The sequence below is a fragment of the Mustela nigripes genome, chromosome 7 (assembly GCF_022355385.1).
Source record: "Mustela nigripes isolate SB6536 chromosome 7, MUSNIG.SB6536, whole genome shotgun sequence".
Taxonomy (NCBI): Eukaryota; Metazoa; Chordata; class Mammalia; order Carnivora; family Mustelidae; genus Mustela; species Mustela nigripes.
This window is the reverse complement of record NC_081563.1, coordinates 122,326,323-122,352,618: the sequence shown is the minus strand read 5'-3', so window position 1 is coordinate 122,352,618 and position 26,296 is coordinate 122,326,323. Positions and strand designations below refer to the sequence as shown.

Here is a 26,296-nt window from a genome sequence, read left to right as displayed (position 1 = left end):
AGAGAACTCCAGCATGTCCAGAAGAAGAGCACGCCCCAGGATACTGGTATAGAGCCTCAAGGTCACAGCAAACAATTCTCTTCTTGAGGACAGGGATCACATCTTTCTAAAAATCTTTGTGTACCCAGTATCAAGCACATGGTACTTAGTACACAGTAAGTCCTCAACTATTTTTGAGTGAAAAATTGAGAGAGCGAAACCTACAAGCGGGATGTCTCTGTCTGCTTACTACAAGGGACCATTCCCACATCATTTCAACCTCCGTAGAGGCTGACCCTCCTGTCAACTGGAAGTATTCAAACGTAGAGATATTTTCGAGATGATTCAGGCAAAAATGAGAGATTGAAATATGTGGTCTCTCAAATCCCTCTAATTCTGATTACTCTGTATTTATATTATGATCATCTTTCTGAGTTTGAGAAGGAATCAATTAGTGTTCACCAAAGAGGTGATAACATCTGACTGGAGCAGGCTATTTCTGTTGGTGACTTGACAGAAACAATTGTTCGAGGGGGAAAAAACAAGTAGAGAACTCTGGCCGCAAGCCCTCAGCTGAAGGGTGATTACTAAATGCAGAAAGTATTGTGACCCTTACATATCCAGAGAGTAAAATGAGGCCAGCTCTGGGCTGGCGTGGCTTTGACACTTGAGGATTCTGGCTTAGAAACAGGCTGGAATTCTTTGTAACTCCTTTCTTTGTTTCAGCAAAACCTGGTAATTGTAGCCAGCAGATCTGCTGGCCTGCCAAGGTCCTGCCCACACACATTCCTGAGGATGGACGGTTTCCTTGTGCTCTTTTTGTTATAGATTCTTGATAACTGACTTGGTCTAATCACTTGGCTCTGCTGTAACAGAACTCTTTACTCATACCTGAGTAAATAATGTATCCTCTCTTCTGACAGTAGAGATGGTCACACATAGTAAAGATCATGGTAGCCTTCACAATGTCAAGTCATTCTAATTTAAGACAACAATAATAACATTGGAATAGATCAGCTCGTAAAACCTTTGCACCCTCTGTAAGAAGGCTCAAATTAGGGGCGCCTGGGTGGCTCAGGAGGTTAAAGCCTCTGCCTTCGGCTCAGGTCATGATCTCAGGGTCCTCGGATGGAGCCCTGCCTGGGGTTCTCTGCTCAGCAGGGAGCCTGCTCCCCCACCACTCCCACTGCCTGTCTCTCTGTCTACTTGTGATCTGTCACTAAATAAAAACTTAAAAAAAAATAAGTCTCAAATTAATATAATATAATTAATAATGTAAAACTAATTATAGGTAGTGGGTTTATTATTCAGTTGGTATTCAGAGTGAATGTGGCCTAAAAAACAGAGTAGGATGTAGCATCAGGACATTGGGCTCATCCATAAACCTGCTCTGTGATGTTGGTCAGGTCACGTCCCGTCCTTGCTCACTGCTCCTCGGTGCTAAGATGGGGAAGGGGTGATAATGACCAATTCAGGAGGCTTTGGGGATGGATCAAAAGAAATGAAAGCACTTGGCGGGCTACGAAGCACTTTGAGTGATAAAATTATAGTAAATCCGGTTTCGTAGTTGATCTTGGAAATTTCTCAGCCTTTCTTTGCGACATAGCCATGGCGCCGTTAGGGCAAGTCAGTCCTCTTGTGTGTGGTGTTATCTTCTCCTGCAGAAGTCTCTTGAGGTTGAACCCACTGATTGAATTTGGCACTTCTGGCAGTGGTTCCCAGTGCCAGCCACGGGTCCCCACTACTGGGGACCAGCCTGAGTTGTGCCAAACAGTGATTCAGACAGGTGTTCCCACACTCCATTGCTCCCAGCCCCGGCTGCATTCACATGAGAGCCTGCCGGGCATTCTTTTTTGTTTGCACATCTGGCCCGGAACCACTTTTTGACACTTCCAGTGTGTTGGGTCGAGGGGCGCTGGGGCTGGGAGGGTTCACAGATGTTTTTCAGCTACCAAGTCTAACTGCTCACAAGTGTGTGATATTTAGGATGCTTGTAAGTAGGGCATTTTTAAGTGTCAAAAGTGCATTTCAAGGACTCTGCCTCTGTTTGTGCCTTTATGGATTTCAGAGTGTCCGTGGTTCTACAAAGTGGTCAAGTCTGTTGATGGATTGAAACTAGTATTTGAAAACAGTGAATGGTCACATCCCCTCCACCTCCCCGGAATAGATAAACCCATGGCGATTGTCGTTTGTTGTTCTAGTTGAATGACTTCCACAAGACCAGGTTGCCAAGCAAATGATAAGCTAGGGCTACCAGGTGGGGCCTCCGTTTGGAAAAAGCCTGGGCACCAGTCCTGCGTGCACAAGGTGGTTCATGTCACCGTGAAACTCCCAGCTCTAAATGAGAGCAGCTCACAGATACTGCCTGGGCAGGGTGTCCTGCTCACGGACACTGTTACTTTTAATGTATTTTAATTCTTATTGATACTCTCTAATTCCTACTGATAATCTTTAATTGTTATAATCAACACACAATTATAACAAATTCAAATGATACAGAAAGCATAAATTTTTAAAAAATAATTTAAAAAGATTCCTTCCTAATAAAGTCACTCACGATTTAATGAATCAGTATTTATTCTTTGTTCTTTTATTTATTGTTTATTTGAGAGAGAATGCACACCTGAGGGGGTGGGCAGAAGGAGAGGAAGAGCAAGAATCCTAAGCAGGCTTCGCACTCAGCACAGAGCCCGATGTGGGGCTCATGACCCCGAGATCACGGCCCCAGCTGAAACCGAGATGGTCACTCAACTGACTGAGCCATCCAGGTGTTCCTGTTCTTCATTCTTGTAAATGCTGTTTCTATTCAAGCAAATTAGGTCTACACAGATTGTTCTTTATACAATGAAATATATTTTATTATGCACGACACTACATAGTTTATTAAATAAGTCTTGGAAAGGCACCTGGGTGGCATAGTTGCTTAAGTGTCTGCCTTTGGCTGAGGTCATGATCCCAGGGTCATGGGATTGAGCCCCCCCCACCCCGCCCTCCCCTCCCCACCCCCACCCCATCAGGCTCCCCGCTTAGTGGAAAGTCCCTTTCTCCCTCTCCCTCTGCCCCTCTCCCAGCTCGTGCATGCAGGTGCACTGTCTCTCTCAAATAAATCAAATACATAAAATCTTTTTTAAAAAGTCTTAGAAATGTATTTGCATCAGTACCCATAGGTCTTAATCCTTTTGAATGGCTGCAGTTCATTTCCAAGCACTAGTTATGTTGTCTTATCATGACCCAACTACTCAACTAACGGATGTTGTTCGTGCTGTGAACTGATGGAGTGAATGACCTGACTGGTATCTTCGCAATCATGTGCCTCTTTTTTTTGTACTTCATCAGATAATGTGGGTTCTTCAAAGGGAAATGGCTAGATGAAAGGAGAGCCCTTTTCATCTGTTGCTAAATTGACTTCCATAAGGGCACCTGGGTGGCTCAGTCTATTAAGTGTCTGCCTTTGGCTCAGGTCATGATCCCAGGGTCCTGGGATCAAGCCTGGTGTTGGGCTCCCTGCTCGGCGGGGGACCTGCTTCCTCCTCTCACTCTGCTGCTTCCCCTGCTTGTGCTCTCTCACTCTCTCTGTCAAATAAGTAAATAAACTCTTTAAAAAATAATAATAAACAAGTTGCCCTCCATAAAAATTTCACCAATTTATACTCTCACCAGTGGTGCATGAATATGGCAAGGTCTGTTTTTCTGATTTTTGCCAATCTGTGAGGAAGGGAGAAGAGCCTCATATTTTAAAAAAAGATTCATTTATTTAGAGAGAGAGTGAGCAAGCAAACGTGTGGACTGGGTGGGGGTTGAGGGATGGAGAGAGAGAGAATCCCAAGCAGACTCTCTGCTGAGCCGACAAGGGGCTCAATCTCACAACCCTGGGATCCTGACCTGAGCTGAAATCAAGAGTCCAATGACTTGTGCATAAGCCTTGTTAATGGTTTCCTTTAGTATTCAAAAATCTGTAGCATTTATGAAGTCAAATCAATCAACCTTTTCTTTTGCAGTTTCTAGGTTTTCAGTCTTTCTTGCACAGGAAGAATTTTTCAGCAAAACTTAAGTTTTTTACTATATTTTTTCTAATATATTTGCAATTTTTCTTGTTATATTTCTCTGTTAAATTCACCTGGAAATTATTGTTCTTTAAAACATGAGTTAGGCTTGAAGTTAGTTGTCATACTTCTTAATTTGTCTGTCTTTTCCAACCTCTTTAAAAATAGCACTGCTTTCATACTCTGAAAATCCCATATATGCAAAGTGCAGCTAGATGAGCCATCCATCCATTTAGTTTCTTACGCTGATAACACATTATTTTAATTACTCAAGCTTTAACATATGTTTTCCTGTTAGGTAAAGCACGTTCTTCTAAATAGCTGTTTTAGGACTTGTAAGCTGCTTTTTTTCCCCTTCCAGAGGAATTTCAGATTCAGCTGGTCAAATTGCATTAAAAAATCCTCAAACATTTTAAAATTAAATTTTAAATTTTATTAGCAATTCTGCAAACATTTTTAAAGGTTTTTTTAAAGATTTTATTTATTTATTTGACAGACAGAGATCACAAGTAGGCAGAGAGGCAGGCAGAGAGAGAGGAGAGAGGAGGAAGCAGGCTCCCTGCTGAGCAAAGAGCCCGATGTGGGGCTCGATCCCAGGACCCTGGGATCATGACCCGAGCTGAAAGCAGAGCCTTTAACCCACTGAGCCACCCAGGTGCCCCAAACATTTTTAAATAAAATTTTCAAACATACAGAAAAACTGAAATAATTTTTAGTGAACATCCATATACTCACCACCTAGATTTTACTATTAACTTTTTACAATATTTGCTCTACGTGGTAGCATTTTGATTGTGATTGTGATTGTGATTATAATTGTACTGAGTTTAGAGATTAACCTAGAGAGAGGACTGATAGCTACACAGTTCTTAATCTTTGCCTCTAGGAATATGCTGTTCTTCTCCCTTTGTTTAGCTCTTCTTTTTTTGTTCTTACTGAAGTTTTGTAGTTATTAACATATAGATTTTACACATCTTACAAAGGTTTATTCTGCGATCTTTTCCACATATGGTTGCTAATGTGAGTGGGCTCTTCTCCCCACCCCCACCCCCCATTTCCTTCCCTAATTGATTATTTTCGGCATATGGAAAACTTTGTGATAACTGTGTGTGTTACAGATGTGTCTTATCATATTACCCCATCCTTTACTAGTTACAATGATTTTTCAGATTTTCTCGCTAGCTAGTCTCCTCATATGCAAATAAAACCAATTTGTCTTCTCTCTTTCTCTCTCTCTCTCTCTTTTGTTTTACTGCATGTCTCTCACATTTTAAGAAATCATATTTTACTGTTTAGGATCCCATTACAATATTAAGTAATGATAGTGGGAATTCTTAGCTTGTTCCTGACTTGACTATTTCACTATTAGGTATAATGTTTTGGGGGTTTCTGGTAGAAATTCTTTATGTGGGAACATTTCCTTCTTTGTTCCCCTCATTTCCTTTATTTGCTAAATCTTTTCAAGAAGGCAAGTTTACACTGGAATGGCACCTTAGACCAGTTGGACCTGAGGGGCATACACAGAATACTCAACAGCAACAGAATATGCACCTTCTTCTCAAGAGTACCTGGGAGTTCCTCTGGGATAGATCACATAGTAGGATACAAAACAAAGCCTTAGCAAATTGAAGAAGATTTGAGATTTTACAAAGTGTCTTTTCCAAACAAATGATATAAAGCAAGAAAAATAGCAGAAACTGGGAAATCCACAAATAGTTGGAAATGGAACAATATACTCTTGAATGACCAATGGATCAAAGAAGAAATCACAAGGGAAATTAGAAAATATCTTGAAATAAATAAAAAAAAATACCCAAACTTATGAATGCAGCAAAGGTAGTATTAAGAGAGTCATTTACAGTCATAAATGTCTACATTTAAAAAAAAGGAAGATCTCAAATTGACAACCTAACAATATACCTCAAGGAACTAGAAAAAGAAGAACAAAATAAACCCAAAGTTAGCAGGAAGAGAGTAACAAAGATTAAAGCAAAAATAAAATACAGAATAGAAACACAATAGAAAAAATTCAATGAAAGAGTTCTTTTTTTTAAAAGATCAACAGAATTCACACACCCTTAAAAAAAAATCGGCACACTCTTAGCCAGACTAAGAAAAAAAGAGACGAGACCCAATAGCAAAAATCAGAAATAAAGAGAAGAGAGTACCACCGATGCCACAAAAATAAAAAGGCCCATAGGAGACCATTATGAACAATCATATGCCAACACATTCAATAGGCTAGAAGAAATGGATACATTCTAGGAAACATACGACCTACCAAGATTAAATCATGAAGAAATTAAAAATCTGGTCAGACTTATAACTAGTAAGGAGATTGAATCAGTAATCAGAAAACTCCCAACAAAGAGAAGCCCAGTACCAGACAGCTTCAGTGGATATTTCTATCACAGATTTAAAAAATAATTAACACCAAACCTTCTCAAACTCCTCCAAAAATTGAAGAGAAGGGAACACTTCAAACTTATTTTATGAGGTCAGCATTACCCTGATCCTAAAACCAAAAATACTACATGAAAGCTATTGATCATCTTGCTGATGACTATTGATATGAAAGTGCTGAACAAAATATTAGTAAATCAAATTCAATAGCCCATTTAAAGAATTATGATGTACCATAAGCAAGTGGGATTGTTCTTGGAATGCAAGGATGGTTCTGCATATGAAAATCAGTGTAATACACCACATTAACAGATTGAGGGATCATAACCATATGATCATCTCAATTGATGCAGAAAAAGCACTTGATAAGAGTAGACATCCTTTTGGGGTGCCTGGGTGGCTCACTGGGCTAAGTTTCTGCCTTTGACTCAGGTCATGATCCCAGGGTCCTGGGACTGAGTCTTGCTCAGTGGGGAGCCTGCTTCTCCTCCTCTCTCTGCCATTCGCCCTGCTGGTGCTCTCTGGTTCTCTCTCTTTGTCAAATAAATAAATAAAATCTTAAAAAATTAAGATTAAAATTAAAAAATTAATAATTTCATGATAACACTCAACAAATTAGGAAGGTAATTACCTCAACATAATAAAGGCTGTATATGAAAAGCCCACAGCTAACATGCTTAGTGATGAAAAACTGAAAGCTTTTCCTTTAAGATCAGGAGCTGCCCATCTCACCACTTCCATTTCAACATACTACTGGAAATCTTAGCAGAGCAATTAGTCAAAAAAATAAAAGTCTTCCAAGGAAGAAGTCACATTATCTCTGTTCACAGATGATAGGATCATATATGTAGAAAACCATGTAAAAATTCCACAAAAATAAGTGCCAGAACAAAAGAATTCAACAAAGTTGAAGGACATGAAATCAACATGCAAAAATCAGTTGTCTTTCTGTATACTAACAGTGAAAAATCCAAGTAGGAAAACAGTCTCATTTACAACAGCATCAAAAGAATAGAATTAACTTAATTAAGGAGTCAAAAGACTTGTACACTAAAAACTATAAAACAGTGCCTGACAAGATTAAAGACATAATGAAAAGGAACACATCTCATGTTTATGGATTAGAAGAATTAATATTGTTAAAATGCCCATACTACTCAAAGCCATCTATTGATTCAATGCAATTTCTGTTAAAAATCCTAATGGCTTTTTTTTTTTTTTTTTCAGAAATGGGGGGAAAAATCCTAAAATTCATATGGAATTTCAAAGGACCCTAAATAGCCAGAACAATCTTGAGAAAGGAAAGCAAAGCTAGAGGCCTAATGCTTCCTGTTTTCAAAATATATTAGAAAGCTACAGTGAGCAAAATGGTATGGTACTGGCATAAAGATGGCTGTAGACCTATGCAACAGAATAGAGAGCCTAGAAATAAACTCTTGCATATATGGGTGAGTGATTCCCAACAAGTGTGCCAAGGCTACACAGTGGAGAAAGAATAGGCCCTTCAACAAATGGTATAGGAAAAACTGGATCTCATATGCAAAAGAATGAAGTTGGACCATTATGTCACACCACATTAAAAAATTAATTCAAAATAAAGACCTAAATGTACAAGCTGGAACTATAAAACTTCAAGAAGAAAAACAAGGGAAAAGCTTCATGGTATTGGTTTGGTGATGATTTCTTGGATATGACATGAAAAGCACATGCAACAAAAGCAAAAGGCGAATGGGACTACATCAAACTTAAAAACTCTGTACCTCAAAGGAAACAACAGAATGATAAAGTGACCTATGCAATAGGAGGAAAATTTATAAACCATGCATCTGAGGAGGAGTAGTATCTAGGGTATCTAAAGAATTCCTACAACACAATTGAAAAATTGTTTTTGATTGTATTTTGATTGTGACTTTGATTATGTTCACTGATTGAAAAATGAACAAAGAACTTGAATAGATATTTCTTCAAAGAAGCTGTACAAATGGCCAAGTATATGAAAAGATGCTCAGCATCACTGATCCTTAGGGAGGTGCAGATCAAACCGTGTGAGGCATCAACTCATACCCGTTAAAATGGCCACCATCAAAAAACTCCCAGGGGGCACCTGGGTGGCTCAGTGGGTTAAAGCCTCTGCCTTCGGCTCTGGTCATGATCCCAGGTTCCTGGGATCGAGACCCGCATCGGGCTCTCTGCTCAGTGGGGAGCCTGCTTCCTCCTCTCCTCTCTCTCTGCCTGCCTCTCTGCCTGCTTGTGATCCCTCTCTGTCAAATAAATAAACAAAAATGTAAAACAAAACAAAAACCTCCCAAACAAACAGAAAATAGCAAATGTTGGTAAAGGTGTGGAGAAATCCATTGCAGTGAGAATGTAAAATGGTGTGACTGCTATGGAAAGTATTATGAAGGCTTCTTAGAAAATCAAAAATAGGATTACTGCATGTCCAGCAAACCTCCTTCAGGGTATGTATTCCAAAGTAACAAATGCATGGGCTTGAAGAGGTATTTGTATAACCATGTTCACAGCAGCGTTACGCACAACAGGCAAAACATGGAAGCGACCTAAATAATCTTCAACAGATGAACGGATAAAGAGAATGTAGTATACATGTACGATGGAATGTTATTCAGCCTTAAAAAGGAAGGAAATCCTGTCAATTAGTATAACATGGATGAACTTGGAGGACATTACGCCAAGTGAAATAAGCCAGTCACACACAGACAGATACTGCGTGCTTCTAAGTTGTTGGACTCACAGAAGCAGAAAGTAGAACGGTGGTTGCCGGGAGTTAGGGAGAGCAAAAAGGGGGCCTGTTGTTGTTCCGTGGGTGAACAGTTTCCGTTTTGCAGATGAAGAGAATTCTTGAGATCGGTTGCACAAGAAAGTACATAAAGTTAACTCTACTGTATTATACACTTAAAAGTAGTTGAGATGGTAAATTTTATATTACATGGTCTCACCACAAGAAAAAATTGAGGGTATAATTTTATTAAATGCTGTTTTAGCTTTCCTCCTTTATTAATGAAGATCTTTTTTTTTTTTTCCAGAAAATTCCTAATATTGGGGCACCTGGGTGGCTTAGTTGGTTAAGTGTCTGCCTTTTGCTTGGGTCATGACCTCAGGGTCCTGCAATCGAGCCCCACGTCGGGCTCCCTGCTTGGCCCAGAGCCTGCTTCTCCCTTTCCCCGCCCCATCCTGCTTGTGTGTGTGCGCTCTCTTTCTGTCAAAAAAATAAATAAATCTTTTTAAATAGTTTTAAAAAGGGGAGAGAGAAATTTCCTAATATTTAAGACACTCTTGCAATCTCACTATAAACCACAGCTTCATTTGTGACAGATGAGCCATTTCCCTTAATATAGAGAGGACTCCCTACAGTGCTAAGCAAAGTAAATCAGAGAAAGACAAATACCATATGATTTCACTCATATGTGGAATGTAAGGTACAAAACAGAGGGGGAAAAAAGGCAAACCAAAAAACGGACTTTTAACCTATAGAGAACAAAGTGATGGCTACCAGAGGGGAGGGGGTTGGGGGAAAATGATGGGGAGCACGCTTGTGATGAGCTTTGAGTCCCATGTGGAATTGTTGAATCATTGTATTGTAACCTGGAACTAATGTTAAGGGCACTGTATGCTAACCATAGTGGAACTAAAAAAATAGATGGTGGACTTGCAAAATCCCATAGAAAAGTAGCCAAAAAAAAAAATTTATTACAAAATGTCAGTGATAAGTGAAAAGATTTTCAACCATGCCTATAAAGAAATGCAAGTTAGAACCATAGTGACCAGTTCTTTATGTACCAAATTAGCAAAGACTAGAAATAGTAGCAATACGCAGTGGCAGTGAGGGCACTTGTTCTGCGGTGGTGAGAGTGAAAATCATCATCTGTTTGGAGGGAGACACAGAGAGAGAGAGCGCGAGAGCACGCGAGCTCGCACACAAGCAGGGGGAGCAACAGAGGGAGAGGGAGAAGCAGAAACTCCGGGCTGAGCAGAGAGCCCGATGTGGGGCTCGATCGCAGGACCCTGAGATCATGACCCAAGTGAAAGGCAAATGCTTAACTGACAAGCCTCCCAGGAGCCCCAGGGAAATTTGTATTTTCCTAACAATATTTTACTAGTCAGAAATTCTTGTTTTGTTTTGCTTTTGTTTAAGTGGGCTCCACGGAAGCCCAATGCGGGGCCTGGACTTATGACACTATTAAGTCACAGCTAAGCTTTACCAACTGAACCACCCTGGCACCCCCTGGTCACAAATTCTTGTAAGAAATTCAGAATTTTAGAAATTCTCAAAGGCACAAAAGTATATGCAGGGAAAGTTATTGAGCCATTGCTTGTAATAGTTTAAAAACTAGAGAAATGCAAATGTCTATTAACAGCTAGATTGGTGAAGTAAATTAGGATGCACCCATAAATTAGAACATTGTTTAAAAGAGTGAGATATACTGTAGACTCTAACACTCTTCCCATTGTCGTGGGAGGAAAATCAGCAGAATGAAGGGTAAAAATACAACTCTATTTTTCGTGTGTTAAAAAAGTGGTTATACTTTCTCCTAATGATGAGTTGAGCCCTGCCACTCGATGGGAGAATCAGCAGAACCTATAGGATCTTACTTGGAATTGACATTCTCTATTGAAATTTTGTTCCTGTTTATTTTTAAATTTTCTTTTTGTTTCACTGGAAAGATGATGCTCAGTTTTAAACACTAAAAGTGTACAAGTTGCTTTGTTACAATAAAACTAAATGTGTACACATACACACACACAAAAGTGGTTATAGTAATCTGTGCCTAGAAATTATTTGAAGTAATGGACACTAGCTATCTTTGGAGTGAGTAGGGCAGAATTTCACTCTTCTTCATTGTTTCTGAGAGAGAAAGAAATTTTTTTTTTAAAGATTTTTTATTTATTTGACAGACAGAGATCACAAGTAGGCAGAGAGGCAGGCAGAGAGAGGGGGAAGCAGGCTCCCTGTTGAGCAGAGAGCCCGATGCGGGGCTCGATCCCAGGACCCCGGGACCATGACCTGAGCCAAAAGCAGAGGCTCCAACCCACTGAGCACCCAGGCGCCCGAGAAAGAAATTTCTACAGAAAGAGCATAATTTGAAAGAGGAAGTAAAAAGGATAAATTTCAATGTAAATTTATATTGCTAACATTTTTTTTTAAAGGGAATTCTACCTGCAAGTTTTTGTGTTGGAGTGAGTTGAGATTTACATGTGGTTTATTATATCGCATGACCAACTTCTAAATATGTTTCATGGCTTTTTTTTTTTTTTTTAATTTGACAGACAGAGATCACAAGCAGGCAGAGAGGCAGGCAGAGAGAGAGAGGGGGAAGCAGGCTCCCTGTTGAGCAGAGAGCCCGATGCAGGGCTCGATTCCAGGACCCTGGGATCATGACCTGAGCCGAAGGCAGAGGCTTTAACCCACTGAGCCACCCAGGCGCCCCTGTTTCATGGCTTTTTAAAAAAGAATATGAAGTTGGAGGACTGTGAGTGTCACTATTAAAGTCGCAGGAGACAGCCCAGTCCTGTGTAGCCCAGGAAGCCTTACGGGCCCCCCACAGTCATGCACCATCAATAAACTATTCTGTACCCCCAGAATAGGAAGTTGATTATCGTAGAATATTCAACTCTTCCCGTATCTGTCAAACTAGCCTCCAGTAGGAGTCACATACTCTGCCTTCAGTGTTGTCTACTTGATCTTTCAAAACCACAGCATCATGTCACAGTCTCTCACTGTGGTTAGGTTTCTGTGGCTCTGTCAGCCGCTCTCATGATTCTTGTTCTTACTGATGAGTCGTGGGCTGTTCCGGAGTGCTGCAGCCGGACCTGGTGAGAGTCTGCTGAGCCTCGCGTCTCTAAACATTTCAGTCATCTTGTCCAGCTTACTGTTCTCCTAGTTCTTTCCTCAGAATTAAAAAAAGACAAAAAAAAGTTATCTTTAAGAATTTGACCTATAAACTCATACTTTGTCAAGGCCTGCGTAAGTTAGTGAATTGATCGACTGTCTCTCAGTTCCCAAAGACACATTTTTTTAAAGTTACATGCTTTTGTTCTCATTTTGTTAAAATTACTAGACAGGAATTTTTATGACAGAGTGTGGAAGAGATTATATAAAGAATGATGAGGGATGCCTGGGTGGCTCAGTCAGTTAAGCATCTGCCTTCAGCTGAGGTCATGATCCCAGAGTCCTGGGATCGAGCCCCACATCAGGCTCCATGCTCAGCAGGGAGCCTGCTTCTCCCTCTGCCTGCTGCTCCCCCTGCTTGTGTGCTTGCTCTCTGACAAATAAATAGATAAAATCTTAAAAAAAAAAAAAATCCTGTTTAAAAAAAAAATGATGAACATGTAGTTGTCATCTGGACCTTCTCCGTAAATCTTCGGCAGCATAAAACCTTGCATGTATATCAGCCCCCGTCACTCAGGGCTTGATTTAGGAAACTGTGTTTCCACATGGTCATTAAGATCTCCTTAGTCAGAGCTGCTCCACGAATGTCTTCTGGATGAATGGTTTTCTGAATAATTGGGGCTTTACCCTTTAAGTACCTATTCTACTGGATACCCTTTTAAAAGTGCATGACAGGGGCGCCTGGACAGCTCAGTGGGTTAAAGCCTCTGCCTTCGGCTCAGGTCATGATCCCAGGGTCCTGGGGTCGAGTACCACATTGGGCTCTCTGCTCCGCAGGGAGCCTCCTTCTTCCTCCTCTCTCTCTGCCTACTTGTGATTGCTGTCTGTCAAATAAATAAATAAAATCTTTAAAAAATAAAACTAAACTAAGGTGTATGACAAACTTACCTAAATGGGTAATGTTGTTCAAAAGAGTCCCATGGTAAGCATTCAGGTGGTAAGTAGTTGGGTGTTCCCTGAAGAATTCTTTCAACTCTGTTAAATGTTTGAAAATTTTCCTAATAAATATTGAGGGGGGAAAGATCACTTTGGAAAGTCCTGTGGCCCTCGTTTCAACAGCCTTGCGGTTACTCAGCTCAGCACGTGGAGCAGCGCGGTTCGCATGTTTCCATCCGTGTAGTAGCACGCGATGGCACCTCAGCCCTCCGCCAGATGGACGGACCTGGCTTGGTTCGCGCGTCCGCCTGCCTGCGCACTCGGAGGTGGCTCCTACCTCTTAGCCATTATTATGAAGTCATGCGTATCTGTGCACAGTGTTTGTGTGAATCTATTGTTACTTCTTCTGTGTGTATACGTAGCACTGGACTTACTGTGTCTTACGGTAACTCTTCATTTCACTTCTCGAACTGCCGAACTAATTCACAGAGTGGATCTGCTAATTTACAGGCATCTCACCGGCCACAGAGGAAGGCTCCCATCTCACCCTGGGCCTCACCTGTGCCTGTTGTTATCTGTCATCGTGATGAAAGCCATCCTGGTGGGTGTGGCCGGGCAGCAGGCCAGGGAAAGGCCACAGAGGGGGGCCCGGCTCCTGTGGGCCGCCAGACACCCCCTCCTCCCCCATTTCACACACGGCAGCTGACTTTGGCCTCTGGGCCTGACTTGGGAGAGGCAGAGGCGGCGTCTTGTTCTCATGTGTGGGAAGGCTATGAAAAGAAAAACCCTTGTTGGCCCAAACATTTAAACAAGAATTACACTGGATGTTTTGTTCTCGCTCTGACATGGTCAGAATTAATTTGGAGATCGAAAAAAGGATTATTTTATTGTTATTGTTGTTGCTTGGTTTTTGAATCTGAGTTACTTAATACAAGAATACAGAGGGAAATAACAAAACAAAACACATGTCTTAAGTCTATTAAATGGTACTAGAACCTCTCCAGGTCATACTTCAGGGCCCTACTTTGTTGGTGTGTGGGGGCTCCACGTTCAGGCTGCTGGGGAACTTCTCGAGAAAAGGTCCCTGTGATAGAAGGCAAGCTGCAGGGTTCGTCTGCGTGTCTGGAAGTACACAGCCAGAGCCTAAGAGATCATGAGCGTTTTTTTTTTTCTTCCTCCTTAGGTTTAATAGGAAAAGCTTGCTTTCTGCAAACAACTGAGAAAACTTTCCTTGGAAACTGTTTCTTTGGTCCATATGGAGCAGCTGGAACGTATTACGCTGTGAGGCCCTTGACGGGACAGGTGCTTACCCCTGGTCAGCCAGTGTGATTGTCGCCATGGCTAGCAAGAGGAAGTCCACCACCCCGTGCATGATCCCTGTGAAGACCGTGGTGCTACAGGACGCCAGCGCGGAGGCCCAGCCCGCCGAGGCTTTACCGGAAGGACCCCAGCAGGAGCTGCCCCCCGAGGTGCCTGCCAGCAGCAGCGAGGCTGCCCCGACATCCAGCAGCACTGATGGCCCCGCCCTGGCCAACGGGCACCGGGGCACGCTGGACGGCTATTCGTTTTCCTGCAAATATTGTGATTTCAGATCCCAGGACATAACTCAGTTTGTGGGACATATGAACTCAGAGCACGCAGACTTTAATAAGGATCCAACTTTTGTATGCACTGAATGCAGTTTTCTGGCAAAAACTCCTGAGGGCCTTTCTCTGCACAATGCCAAGTGTCACTCGGGAGAAGCCAGCTTTGTGTGGAATGTGGCCAAGCCAGACAATCACGTGGTTGTGGAGCAGAGCGTCCCCGAGAGCACCTGTGCTCCTGACGCACCGAGTGAGCCCAACGCTGAAGGGACTGACGGACAGGCCGAAATCATCATTACCAAAACTCCAATCATGAAGATAATGAAAGGCAAAGCTGAAGCCAAAAAAATTCATACGCTCAAGGAGAACATGTCCAGTCAGCCTGTGGGTGACACGGCCTTACCAAACCCACCAGCGGGGGAGACCGAGGCGAAGGAGGGGGACCACCCCTTTGTCAATGGGGCAGTCCCGGTCAATCAGCCGGCCCCCAGCTCGGCCAAAGGGCCACATGCAGCCAACGGGCCCCTGCTGGGAGCGGTGCCGGTTCTGCCGGCCGGCATAGCGCAGTTCCTCCCCCTGCAGCAGCCGCCCCCCGTGCACGCCCAGCACCACGGGCACCAGCCGCTGCCCACGTCCAAGTCCCTCCCCAAGGTGATGATCCCCCTGAGCAGCATTCCCACCTACAATGCGGCCATGGACTCCAACAGCTTTCTGAAGAACTCGTTCCATAAGTTCCCCTACCCGACCAAAGCGGAGCTCTGCTATCTGACCGTGGTCACCAAGTACCCAGAAGAGCAGCTCAAGATCTGGTTCACAGCCCAGAGGCTGAAACAGGGCATCAGCTGGTCCCCCGAGGAGATTGAGGATGCCCGGAAGAAGATGTTCAACACGGTCATTCAGTCCGTTCCCCAGCCCACGATCACCGTCCTCAACACGCCCCTGGTCGCCAACGCCGGCGGCGTCCAGCACCTCATCCAGGCTGCCCTCCCGGGTCACGTGGTGGGGCAGCCGGAGGGCACAGCGGGCGGCTTGCTGGTCACGCAGCCGCTGATGGCCAACGGGCTACAGGCGCCCAGCTCGTCCCTGCCGCCCGCCGTCACGTCGGTGCCCAAGCAGCCCCCCGCGGCGCCCATCAACACGGTGTGCTCCAACACGGCGTCGGCGGTGAAGGTGGTCAACGCGGCCCAGTCGCTGCTCACGGCGTGCCCCAGCATCACCTCGCAAGCCTTCCTGGACGCCAGCATCTACAAGAACAAGAAGTCTCACGAGCAGCTGTCCGCCCTGAAGGGAAGCTTCTGTCGGAACCAGTTCCCAGGGCAGAGCGAGGTGGAGCACCTGACCAAAGTGACCGGCCTCAGCACCAGGGAGGTGCGCAAGTGGTTCAGCGACCGCAGGTACCACTGCCGGAACCTGAAGGGCTCCAGGGCCGTGCTGCCCGGCGACCCTGGTGCCATCGTCATTGACCCCGGGCCCGAGGCGCCCTTCTCTCCGGCGGTGGCCAAGGCCCCCGAGGGGCCCTGCGTCCCGCCAGCCGCCACCCTGGCAGCACCCCCTTCCGCCAGACGCCAGGCCTGGCACCAGACCCCCGATTTCACCCCAACCAAGTACAAGGAGCGAGCCCCAGAGCAGCTCAGAGCCCTGGAGAGCAGTTTTGCACAAAACCCCCTTCCCCCTGACGAGGAGCTAGACCGCCTGAGGACTGAAACCAAGATGACCCGGAGAGAGATCGACAGCTGGTTCTCGGAGAGGCGGAAGAGAGTGAGCGCCGAGGACCCCAGGAGGGCCGACGAGGGCCCCAGCCCGGATGAGGAGGCGGTGGCGGCTGCTGAGGACGAGGCGGGAGAAGGGGAGCTGGTGGGGGACCTGAGGGTCCCCGGCGAAGACGGCTCCCTGGAAGGGCTTGGCAGCCACTCCCTGGCAGAGCGCAAGGTCAGCCCCATCAAAATCAACCTCAAGAACCTGCGGGTCACGGAGGCCAACGGCAGGAGCGAGCTCCCGGGGCCAGGTGCCTGCGAGCCTGAAGAGGATGGGCCCGGCAAGCCCGCCGAGCAGCCCCCCGGTAAGGCGAGCTGCAAGAAGACGGCCCAGCAGCGGCACCTGCTGCGCCAGCTCTTCGTGCAGACGCGGTGGCCCAGCACCCAGGACTATGACGCCATCACGGCCCAGACCGGCCTGCCGAGGCCCGAGGTGGTGCGCTGGTTCGGGGACAGCAGGTACGCCCTGAAGAACGGCCAGCTCAAGTGGTACGAAGACTATAAGCGGGGCAACTTCCCTCCAGGGCTGCTGGTCATCGCCCCTGGCAACCGGGAGCTGCTGCAGGACTACTACGGGACGCACAAGACGCTGCGGGAGGAGGACCTGCAGAGCCTCTGTGACCAGACCCAGATGAGCTCCCAGCAGGTCAAGCAGTGGTTTGCAGAGAAGATGGGCGAGGACACCCGGGCTGTGGCGGACACGGGCAGCGAGGACCAGGGCGCCCGTGAGCCTGCAGCCATGCACAAAGGGACGGGCGACGCGTATGCGGAGGTGTCGGAAAACAGTGAGTCGTGGGAGCCCGGCGCCCCTGAGGCCAGCTCGGAGCCCTTTGACACCCAGAGTCCCCAGGCTGGACTTCAGCTGGGTAAGGAGCCCTCGGGGTCTGGGGCCATCTGCTGGGGGGGAGGGCGGGGCTCCTGGTTTGGGGACAGCAGGTACGCCCTGAAGAACGGCCAGCTCAAGTGGTACGGGGGTGGCTGCTGTCCTAAGCTCCCTGGCAGCGGGACCAAGTGGCCGGCTGCTTCAGGGGGCACCTGGCAGCAGAAGCTATTAGAGCGTGATGGAATATGACCTACAGTGTGATGTGTTTCCTGTGTCGTTAGGGGAAGGAACACAGTGGGCCTGTAAGTGTGCAAGCTTTTCTAGACATTTCCTAGCAGTGGTAGAGTAGGTCAAAGCATCCTCAGAGTCAGGCGGAACCACAGCCCCCCGCGTGTAAGGAGAGAGGAACAGGACTGTTGAAATTCGACTCAGGACAGCGAGCAGAAGGAAAGGGGCTCAGATTGCCCTCAGATGTGGGAAGTGCTTTAACGGAGATGGTGAAAGCCCCGTAATCTGCATTTGTTGCTCTTTCTGATTTGGAGAAATGGAAAATCATCTTCCCTCTCAGACAGCTGTGGAATCAAAAGCTTGAGTTTTGTTCCTCCGTTTCTCTGGATCGTATCCCTGGTATTAGCTTGGAAGAAAACTTTAGAAGTTACCAAAGAGAGTTTTGAAGCCCCAGAGAAGTCACTTTGGCAGTATCAGGTCCTGAACCCCGGGCTCCCACCTCCCCTTCCCCTCCCCATCATTGGGGGTTTGTCTCCGTAGAAGCCTCATCACAGGATGGCCAGCAGCCGTGGAAACGGAGCAAGTGTCTGGATTCTCAGATTCTCCGATCTGGGGTCCTTCAGAAGTTGGTTCCGGGTCCAATATTTCCAGACTTGGCCTTGTTTTCCTCAGGCCCCCATGAGTCAGCGAGGCCCTCACAGGCAGCGGTGGGCTCCAGGAAACAGGACTGGCTTCGTGGGGCTGGTTGCCTGGGGCACCTTCTCCAGCACTGGGCACCCTGGCTTGCTGGCAACTAGAACAATCTAGATTCTTAAATTAAAATTTCACTGAAGTATATTTTGGGGGTAGCTGGAAATAGGGTGGTGGTTACAAACCTTGTGAATGTATTTAAAGCCATTTAACCCTACATTCAAAAATGATTCAAATGATAGCTTTTATGTCGTGTATGTTTTATCACAATTAGAAAAGCTAACGGGAGGTGGGAAGAGTGGGTTTGAGTCACAAGGACTGCCGTCCCCCGCCCCCGCTCCTGAATCCACCGCTAGGCCAAGTGTGGTGTCCGGGGTTGGGACAGAGCAGGTGTGGCACTGTGGCCGCCTCCTCTTGTCTGAAGCACATAACCCTTGGCTTCAGGAAGGGCTTGTCTGTGTGTCTGTGCTTGGTTTCTCCACCGCCAGCCTCTGTGCACGGGCCATGTCGGCGAGCGTCCGGGACCGTGGGCCTCTGCAGCACCCAGCGGGGGCCTGGGCTTCGGGGGCGCCGGTTGGCGGGGGGCTCTGCGGGCCCCTTGGGCTGCGGGACAGGCGGGCGGCGGGTGGGAGCACGTGGCCCCTGTCCCGGCTGCCGGGAGGTGGGGGCCGGTCCAGGTGGCGGCCACTGTGGAGGTGACAGGCCTGTGTTTTCTCCTCAGAAACAGACTGAATGGGAACTGCTCACTCTGAAGGACTGGCCCGTCCGGGACGCCGCCTGCCACGGGGGAAGGGCTCACCCCGCCTCCGCGGCCACACGCCGCTCCCATGCCCGCCGCCGCCGGGCTAGCCCGGAGCTTCTGGAGGCCTCGCCGCCTGCCCAGAGCCTGCCGCCACCGCCCAGTGCGCCCGGGGAGAGCAGAGCGCTTGTCAGTCCTTCCTCGCACCATGTAGGACCTTTCCTTTGCCTTCCAGTGGATAAAGTAGTTCAGAGTTTATATTCATAGACACGGAATCAAGTTTTTAACCTATAAATCCGCCTATCCACATTTAATAAAACATCCGATTACGAACGCTTTCGTCACGTAGAAAGCTGGGTTAGCCAGCAGCGCGGTGTCTCCCGTCATCTCTGCGGACGCCCTGGGTCTGCGCTCTGCAGGCGCGGAGGCCGCGCGTCCCCTGCACGCGCAGAGCAGAGCCGGCGGAAGCCCTGGGTGTCCCCGCGCTCCTCAGGAAGGCGGCGTCCGCCCACGAGGCTGCCCGAGGGGGCCTTGCCCTGCCCTGCCCTGCCCTGCCCTGGGGGCGACGCGGCAGGCGCAGGCCACCGGCTAGTGCTCGCTCCCGGGCTCGGAAGCCGTTCCAGCCACACTGCTTGTTCGTGGGAGTTTGAATCATGGACCAGAACTTTTCAGTTATCAGATCAAGTTCTTGAAGCATTTGTTGTCAAGTCCGATGTACTGACAGCTGTGCCCACGTTTTTACTGTTGTTTTTCAGTCTAGATGTCCTGAGAGGGAGAGGGAAGACTGAGGAAAGGAGCAGGCAGGGCCGAACGCAGAAGTGCATGGCCCCAGCGTGCGGCTCTGGCTGCTGTGGTTGGCGGAGCCCTTGACCCCCACTCCCTTCAAGGCCGCCAGCGGTCTGGGAAGGAAGACCCGCGCTCGGCTGGGAGTAAGAGCGAACGCTCTGGGATCTGGGGAGCCAGGAGCTGTCAGAGCGGGGGTGGTCCTCAGCACGGAGACCTGCAGATGGGGGGTCCTGGCCGGACACCCAGGGTGCTCATGGCCCCCCGTGCCGAGAGCCTGGCTGCGTGCTGGACATCATTGGACAGGCCCTTGTGAGGATTTTTCTTAAGTTCTGCATTTATATTCCCAGATTTGGAAGTAAGATCTTCTTAAGCCTAATTCTCAAACCATTTTTTAAATTGAGAAAAATCACAGGAAAAGGTGCTTTTGAAACACTGGGCAACTTGCTTACAAAGCTGTACTACTTGGTAAATCGCTATTTCCCCAAAACTGGCTGTTCTGAGAGCAGCGGGCAATATCCCCGACAGCTCTACTCGCCTGCCAGAGACCACCTGCTTCCCTAAGCCTGTGAGCTTCCCCAAGGCCCTGTGAGTATGCTCCTCCTGGGCCCAGAATGGGGGCAGCACAAAGCGGCCCCAGAGACAGAGGGCAGGGGCTTCAGGCGCGACAGGCCGGCGGGAGGGTAGGCACGGTCTTTCTCCCTGACTCTGCCCAGAATTGAATGGGGTGCGGCCCCTTGCTGGCTTGGCTCCAAGGACGAAGATGGTGGTGGCACCTTCTGCCTTCCAGGAGACGGCTTTCTCCGGACACCAGAAGCCCTTGAGCCCCTGCTCTTCTAAAGCGTCTTCTCCCGCTCTCCCAGGCCCAGTAGGGACCACCTCTGAGTTGTTTCAAACATGATGTATGAGTACTTGGCAAGTTCCGCACCGTGTTTGTGTCCTTTTCATTTGAGTGTGAAGCTCTTTAGCCCCAAAGACCTTGTGGCAGAATTGCCCGTGGTGAGTGATTGCCTTCCTTCAGAGAACAGACACCTGAAATTTTTCCTTTAGGGTTTATGTACAGTTTATGTACATGCAGATTAATTTATATATACACATAGATATAGTACAGATGCTCATTCGATACTTGTAAAACGTCCACCTGAAGTATATACCTGAGGGAGCTCCCGGCACGTGGCTGCTGGGGAAAGGAGCCTGTGTTGGAGGGAATGCCAGGCCCAAGGTGCCACTGCGGCGGCCCAGCCAGAAACCATCTGAGTGTTGGCGACACCGGCCTGCCGGCCTCACTCTGAGCCCCCCACTGGCTAGAGGGCTTTAAAGAGAATTTTCTCAGTTATTTAACTAGTGTTCATATTTCATTTACAACCCAAACAGCAACACAAAAAATAAATTTCGTGGTGGACAAGTTCATGCAGGACATAGCGACCAGACGCAGCACCAGCCTGTCTCTGGAAGGTGGAGAAGCTGCAGGCCTACCCGCCTGGGCGTGTGCTCCTCACAGCTCTTAGCCCTGCCCATGAATGGCAAGACGGCCCAGGTAAGGCCCCCAGCAGCCTAGAGAGGCCCACCGCCTTGCTCTGGGCTTGGACTGGAGCAAATAGTGGGTTGGAGCCTCACGGTCGCAAGAATCACGGTCACCGGTGATGGCAAGTGAGACGGCTGATCAGCGAGCCGGTGCCCAGGGCTCTGGGAGCTCAGGGAATAATGCTCACCCGGCACGGAGACCCACGCAGGCCTGGAGGGTGGTGGCAGGGCCTTGGGGGGAGTGTGGGACCTCAGCAGGCAGCCCTGTGTCCTGTCACAGGACAGGTCACCATGGTTTTGCATGCTGTCGAAGCCTGTCTGGCAGAAGGCGGTCTGTGGGCTGCAGAGTTGAGACATGGGGTTAGTCCCCCCTGAAGAAAAGCCTGTTGTATACGGTGACTCCTCTTTCTCCTCTGTATGCACGTGGCCTCGTCACAGATAGTAAACATTTCAGTGTTTCTTGTCTCCTGTGTCTGGCACATGTTTGGTTTGTTATATATTTTACCTGGGGTTGTTGTAGTAGGTGAAACCAGATCATCATCTGATCAAGGAAATCTGGATTTATGATACATAGACCTTGCATATTTTGTTACTTATTTTAACTCGACTATGAGAGAGCTTTTTGATTTGAGAGGAGAGTTGTCCTGTTCAGGAGTCACGCGTTTCTGAAACAGAGCACCCTGCTCGGATGGCCCTGTTGGCATTTGGGGTTTGGTAGCGCCACGTGACTTGGAGCTCCTGGCCTCGCCGGGTGACTGGCGGCTGTCCCGGTGGACCACAGTGCTCCAAGCAAGCACCGAGCAGAGGCCCTGCTCCGTGTTCTCCAGAAGCACGGGTGTGGGAGCCGGGCAGTGTGGACTGGTAGCTTGTCCGCTCCCCTGTGCACGGACGGTGGCGTCCCAGCCGGCCGTGGGGGCTGTCCCACCAGGGAGTTCCAGCATCTTTTCCAGGCTAAGATGTGGCTCTTCATCCTGCTCAGTCGGTGGCTCAGTGACAGGTCCTATGTCCCCTTCCTCCCCGCTCTGGCCCTGGGACATCTGTGCCAGGCTGCCTTCCATGGAGGCTGGGCGCTCGGGCTCTCCCCACCTCCTTCGGCAGCTCCCAGCGGGGCTGCCTGGTCGCCGGCCGCGTTGCCTCTGGTCTTCGTGTTCCCTTCCCCGACTGCAACCCTTGCGCCGCGGCATCCTCGTCTGTGTAAACACCACGGCTGCAGTGCAGAAAGGCGCTTTGTAGGAGAGGAGAACCGGCCAACAAGAAAGCGTGAAACCAAACCAAACCTGGAATTTTTAAATTTTTATTTATTTTTTTAAATCAAACCTGGAATTTGGGCTTTTTCTCATTTTTCTCCCCCTTTCCTTGCTCAGAGTTTATCTGGGGCAGGTTATTGGTTTGACCCACCTTTTGTATTAGGTTTAATCATCCTTAATTTTCCCTTACCCACTGACACACGAGGCTCGGTCGAATGCCGGGGAAGACCCTGGAGGTGGCTGAGGGTCCACAGGACCAGCTTCTAGGCCGGAGCCAGCAGTCCCTGGCCCGGGACGCTGACAGGCTGGGCTCGCCTCACTCCCGTCTGGAGTCCCATGTCCAGGTCTCCTGACTCTGCTTCCTTTGTTCTCTTTCCTGAGGAGCACAGGCCCGCCCAGCCTTCCTGCCCAGACCTGGGGGGGCCAACTCTGCGTGCCTGGAGGAGCCCAAGCCTTCTTCCGAGCAGGCCCCGCTCCCGGCCTGGCTTCGGTCTGAGGGAACCAGCACGCTCCTTCTCTGGCCGTTTGCAACAGCCAAGTGGTGTGGCGCCAGGGCTGGGGAGGCTGGAGGCAGCTTCTCAGCCAAGTGACGGGTTTTGATTTAGGCCGAGTGACCGTGGAGGTAGCCTTGGCTGGCTACCTAGCCCAGCTCTGCGTCCAGAAGGGACGGAGAGGCCTCGGTGGGAGTTGGTTTCTGCCCTAGCCTGTGTAGTGTTCCTGGCACTGGGTTGTCCCGGGCGGGGGCTTCTCTGAGTGGACCCAGCAAGGGCATGCAGGGGGGCAGTACAGCGCTCAGAGCATTTGGTCCTAGGGGTGATCTGGAGCCTGCTTTTCTGTTTCTCAGTCCTGAGTGACTTCTCAAGACTGGCCACCAACCTGTACACTCCTCCGAACGGGCCCCCCCCAGGCCTTCCCCAGACGGGAGACTGGACAGCTTGGTTCCGGCAGGAAGCAGCCATTCTGTCTGCAGAGGCCCCGAGCAGGGGCCCCAGTCATCACACAGACATGGGGGACAGCAAGCACCTGCCGCCTTGATTTGTAAAAACACTGTCTTTTGGTTAGCAGGACCACCAGGATCCACCAAAAACACATGAGTCCTGCTTTGCTGTCCCCAGCCCCCCGAGGCTTCTGCTGCCCTCAGAGCCTGGCCCTTGTGGCTGCTCAGGCTGGAGCCAGAGGGAGGAGCGAGCACAGCGCGCAGGGCTTTTCAGGGGTGGTTATCTTCCCTTCTGCTGGGTGTCTTTCCCGTGGCCCGCGGGGGACAGGGTGCAAACCAGGGCGCCCGAGAGTCTGCAAGCGACCAGCTGTTAGTGCCTCCTCCTCCTCCGGAGCCCGGCTCTGCCGCGGTCGCCCGCGCACCAGAGCGCTTGCATGTGAGTGGCGTTTCTTGGTGCTGCCCTAGGACTGTTCTTCGTTCCCATGCTAAGTGGGGGACTTGGAAGTATTTCAAATATTCGGCTGGAGCCTTAGGTGAATTGTCCAGGGTAGAGGCTGTTTGGAGTCACTGGATGTAGAAAGCTGCAAGTGTGTGGTCGTTCCCAAGGGTCAGACCCCAGAGTAGATCCGCTGGCGGAGAGTGAGAATCGCCGCTCATGGTAGCTGTTCTGTTACTTGTGTTTAAGGAGAGAGACTGTCACTCGTCCTTGGGTCCTGCCCACACAGCGGTCTCCTTCTGGCGGTTTGCTTGAGATGCTGGCTGGGCGGGAGCCCCAGGCTGAGGGGCGCCGGCTGGAGGGGGCCCAGGGAGCCCGGGTGAGCGCCAGGGGATGGGGCGCCCCGAGTAGAGGCGTTCCTGCGGCACTTCTGGGCACGCGCGCCGCTCCGCTGTCAGGAGGACCGGACCCGGCCGTAATTGTTACAACGAAGAAAACACCAACCTTCCTCTCTCCCCTGCCGGCCATCATTCATTGGAAGTTTGCTGAGCACAGTCTCGGGGGAAGTCAGGGAGGTTGCCGCAGCTGCCGTTGCTTCCCGACGGTCCTGAGTCCTGCTGGTTTTCTGCCGCCCACTTACCTTCTGGTCTTCGGTGCCACGGGAAGGCCGGGAGTGGCTGGTGGGCAGTTTGCCCCGGTGCGCCTCTCGTCGCCCAGAGACGCCTGAAAGACGGGATCCTCTTGATGCTAAGAAGCAACTGCCCTGTTTGTCCAGAGGCAAATGGAAACTTCACCGAACTATACTAGAGGGTCCCTACCCCCTGCGGCCCCAGGTGTGGCACCAAACCGAGGGGCATACTCTGCGGGTCAGGCCTGGGGATGGGAGTTCTTTACCCCGGGGTAAGAGTTTTAACAGAAAGACGAAACTTGCCTTTGGACCGTGGCTGTGCCAAGGCGGTGGAGTGGGCTGCCCTCTCTGGGCTGAATCTCCAGGTCTCATGAGGTCCCCCGTGGGGATGCTGCTATTTCTAAGATGCAAATTGCACATTTCCTAGATTTTGTATCTGTGGATTTGGATGAAGGGAGCAGGGCCAAACTGCTTATACAATTTGATATGGGCTGAAATGGTACTTCAAATCTTTTGATTGTTCCTAAATAAAAACATAAATACATTTCCCATCTGCTGAGTTTATTTTGTGGCGGAGCCCGGAAAACTAGGAACACTTGACATCTGCTGATTTATTTAGTAGGTGAGCCTGACCTTAAACGTGGCTGGATGAGCAGGGCCGTTCGCCTTGGCCCACTTCAGAGGAAAGTCCCACTCGGCATCTCCCACGTTGCTGTGTCCACACAACTGGCTTCCACATGACGGAACCGTGATGTTTTTAGAAATGACACCACATAGACAAAGGCAGAGGAGTCAGACCTGGAGTCCTCAGGTGTCTGGTGAGAGGATGCTGGCAAGTCCTTTCCTTTCCCCCTTCCCCATGAGGATGGTCAGAAGCAGAGCTCGTTGTGTTTGCTAGGGAGGGGCTGGTGAACCTGCGTAAGGACTCAGGGCCTAGAAGGAACGTGAGAAGCCTCATTCCTGGAGTCCGAGCGATTGCATCTTGTTGGGGGCGACTCTGAGGGCCTGTGACGGGAGGAAGAGCGCCCACAAGTCATATCCCCGGGAGCAGAGACATAGGAAGGTAGTTCCTGTCCCAGGTGAACACCAGGGTCTGTCCCTGGAGAGTGTGTGTCCCTGGTGTGTCCCTGTTGGAGACTTGGCCCTGTGGAGGCCAACTTAAGCCTTGAAAAGCAGCTTTGTGCCGAATGTAAAGCAAGTCTGTGAGAGCCGGACCAACCTGGTGTGAAGCCCTGAAGCCAGTCACCCGAAGCCCCCGGGTCTGTGCAGGCTCAGGCGGTGGCTTCTTGGAACACAGCTGTGGACAGAGTTGGCAGCAGAAGTCTGCAGGGCGGTGCGGGGTGGGGGGCAGGTGCCTTGAGCTTCGGCGGGGCCTCCGTGCAGGAAATAGAAGCCCTGCTTGACTCCTGGGCACGAGTCCCCTGGGGGTTCTCACAGGAACACCCAAGGATTGTCAGGCTGAGACAGAGCTTGAGCTCTTGAACTGAAATGTGAGGCAGGACCTTATTTTGTTCCGTGAACTAGTTTGGTGGGATAACCTGATACTGCTTGAACTGGTTTCTCCCCTCAAAAGAACAGCAGTGGTGAGAGATGACGGGCTCAAACGGAAAGATGAGTGAGTTTCGAACCAGCCCCGGCCTTCAGGTGTTGTTCAGGATGTGCCGGTTGCGGGGTAGGGGTGGGGGGCTGTCCTCTGCTCGTGGCCCCAGATCCTT

General features: G+C 49.1%; 1 protein-coding gene across 2 annotated transcripts in view; it reads left to right on the top strand.

The window, feature by feature from the left end:
• Positions 1-25,132, top strand: part of ZHX3 (zinc fingers and homeoboxes 3) — a 105,930-nt gene extending 80,798 nt beyond the window's left edge. For both annotated transcript variants that reach the window (XM_059407005.1, XM_059407004.1), the window contains exons 3-4: positions 14,393-17,412; positions 19,009-25,132. In XM_059407005.1, coding sequence (XP_059262988.1) covers positions 14,547-17,412; positions 19,009-19,019 — 2,877 coding nt within the window. In that variant the 5' untranslated portion in view covers positions 14,393-14,546 and the 3' untranslated portion in view covers positions 19,020-25,132. The remainder of the gene's footprint in view (positions 1-14,392; positions 17,413-19,008) is intronic.
• Positions 25,133-26,296: the final 1,164 nt, after the last annotated feature.